The sequence below is a fragment of the Austrofundulus limnaeus genome, unplaced genomic scaffold (genome assembly GCF_001266775.1).
Source record: "Austrofundulus limnaeus strain Quisiro unplaced genomic scaffold, Austrofundulus_limnaeus-1.0 Scaffold686, whole genome shotgun sequence".
In the NCBI taxonomy this organism is placed as follows: Eukaryota; Metazoa; Chordata; class Actinopteri; order Cyprinodontiformes; family Rivulidae; genus Austrofundulus; species Austrofundulus limnaeus.
In genome coordinates, this window is record NW_013953088.1 from 159783 (window position 1) to 161445 (window position 1663).

A 1663-nucleotide genomic window follows, 5' to 3' on the forward strand; every position below is an offset into this window, starting at 1 on the left:
CCCTTTGTACGAACAAAAGTAAGAGAAATTTAGGATAAGAATACGAACATGTTCTTGCATGAGGCCCATTGATCTCAGCCAAAGGACAGATAAGTGACAGGACAGGGGTTCTTCATGGGGCCAATCAGATTTCAGCAGGGGGCAATGCCCCAGTGGCCCCGCCCCTAGAACCGCCCCTGAGATGGATTATCAGAGCAAATGTGTGAGGCCCCCTCAGCTTACCTCTACAGCACTCCTGCCCATGGAGATCACCTGGAACAGAGTGACAGCCTCCACATGTTTCTGCTCGACCCGTCTGCCCCGCGTCCTGCTGGTGCCGCTGCAGCCAGCTTCAGCRCTCGTGCTCTCCTCGTTCTCCAAGACGCTGCGAGCTCTTTTACGTCGCTTCTGCAGGATGAAAACCAAAAGGTGACTGCGACGCTGTCTCTGGGCAGTGCTGGAACTTTTATCAACCTTTTTTTGTAAAGTGTTTTTTTGCAAAAAAGACTCAATGGTGTTATTAACACCAGCACATTTCAAATTTAATAAGTCAAAATGCTCCGTGCAAACCTGATCTGTTCTGATAATAAATCATAATATACTTCCACAACAGCATTTTTTTTTTTTGCATTTTACTTTTTGTCATCAGCTCTCATATTACAGCAGCACAACGGTTGGTAGCTGAAACCTACAGTCTTCTGCCTGTTTTCACTCCCAGAGTCCTCCTCTGAGTGGCTGACAGCTCCAGAGCGGGTTCTCTCTGCATGACTGTTTGTGCTGGAAGAAATAAAAACATCTAATYTGAAAACATCCAACATGCACACAGGAGGAAATGTGAGAAGAAATTCATGCTGTAAAGCACTGGCTCAGGTAAATGTCTTACTTTTGTTTTGAGGACCTGGATGCAGCTGCAGCTGAAGGCTCTGGTATCATGTCCTCAGATCTTCACAACCAAATGTGTCTCTGCAAACACGGTGTGAACAGAAAATGTGAAAATATTGTTTTCTTTAAAACGTTCTTTTGTTGTGTCCCATGCACTGGAATAAACACATCATTTAAGGGAATAACAGGTCGCTGTTAAAGCCTCAGATTTACCTTCTTTACACAGCCTCATCCCTCTGTGATGTTAGGTCATTTCCGGGTTACATTCTGAAGGCTGTCAGACTAAAACATATGATGTTATCACATTTCCGTCGTCTGAACCCTCAGCTCTCACAGTCAAGTTACCGAACAGATTAACTCGAACTTGATTGGCCACCGAACCGACACCGAGAAATCTGATTGGTTACTCATWACGTCACTCATGATTAAGCTTCTGTTATGAAGCCGACAGCCGTCCTGTTCAAGTCCGGACGGTGGAGACAATTACAAACTAAAATAAAGAACAACACCAATGTTGTAATATTTTTATAATATTGTTTCTGCTGACGTTTTAGTGTAAGAATTCCTTCATATCTTGAATAATGAGTCCTCCTGTGGGTTTCAATTAACTCCGTCCTTTGTTGCYAATTCAGGAGGGAGCTGTCGTGGTATTTCCTGGTTTACTCTGATTTTACGTCAGTCTGCCAGCAGGGGGCGCTGTTTACTCACTGTAGGGATTTCAAAGCAAAACAGAAGGTTAAAAATTAAACTTTGAACTTAAGATTAATTCTTTCTTTTATTAATTTATTCATTTCATTTAAAC

General features: G+C 43.0%; 1 protein-coding gene across 1 annotated transcript in view; it reads right to left on the bottom strand.

The window, feature by feature from the left end:
• Positions 1-1216, bottom strand: part of si:ch211-269e2.1 (cohesin subunit SA-2) — a 51096-nt gene extending 49880 nt beyond the window's left edge. Inside the window, exons 1-4 of the mRNA XM_014027810.1 lie at positions 1075-1216; positions 863-942; positions 672-756; positions 223-387 (exon numbers count right to left, since the gene is read on the bottom strand). Coding sequence (XP_013883264.1) covers positions 223-387; positions 672-756; positions 863-912 — 300 coding nt within the window. The 5' untranslated portion in view covers positions 913-942; positions 1075-1216. The remainder of the gene's footprint in view (positions 1-222; positions 388-671; positions 757-862; positions 943-1074) is intronic.
• Between the last annotated feature and the right edge of the window lie 447 nt (positions 1217-1663).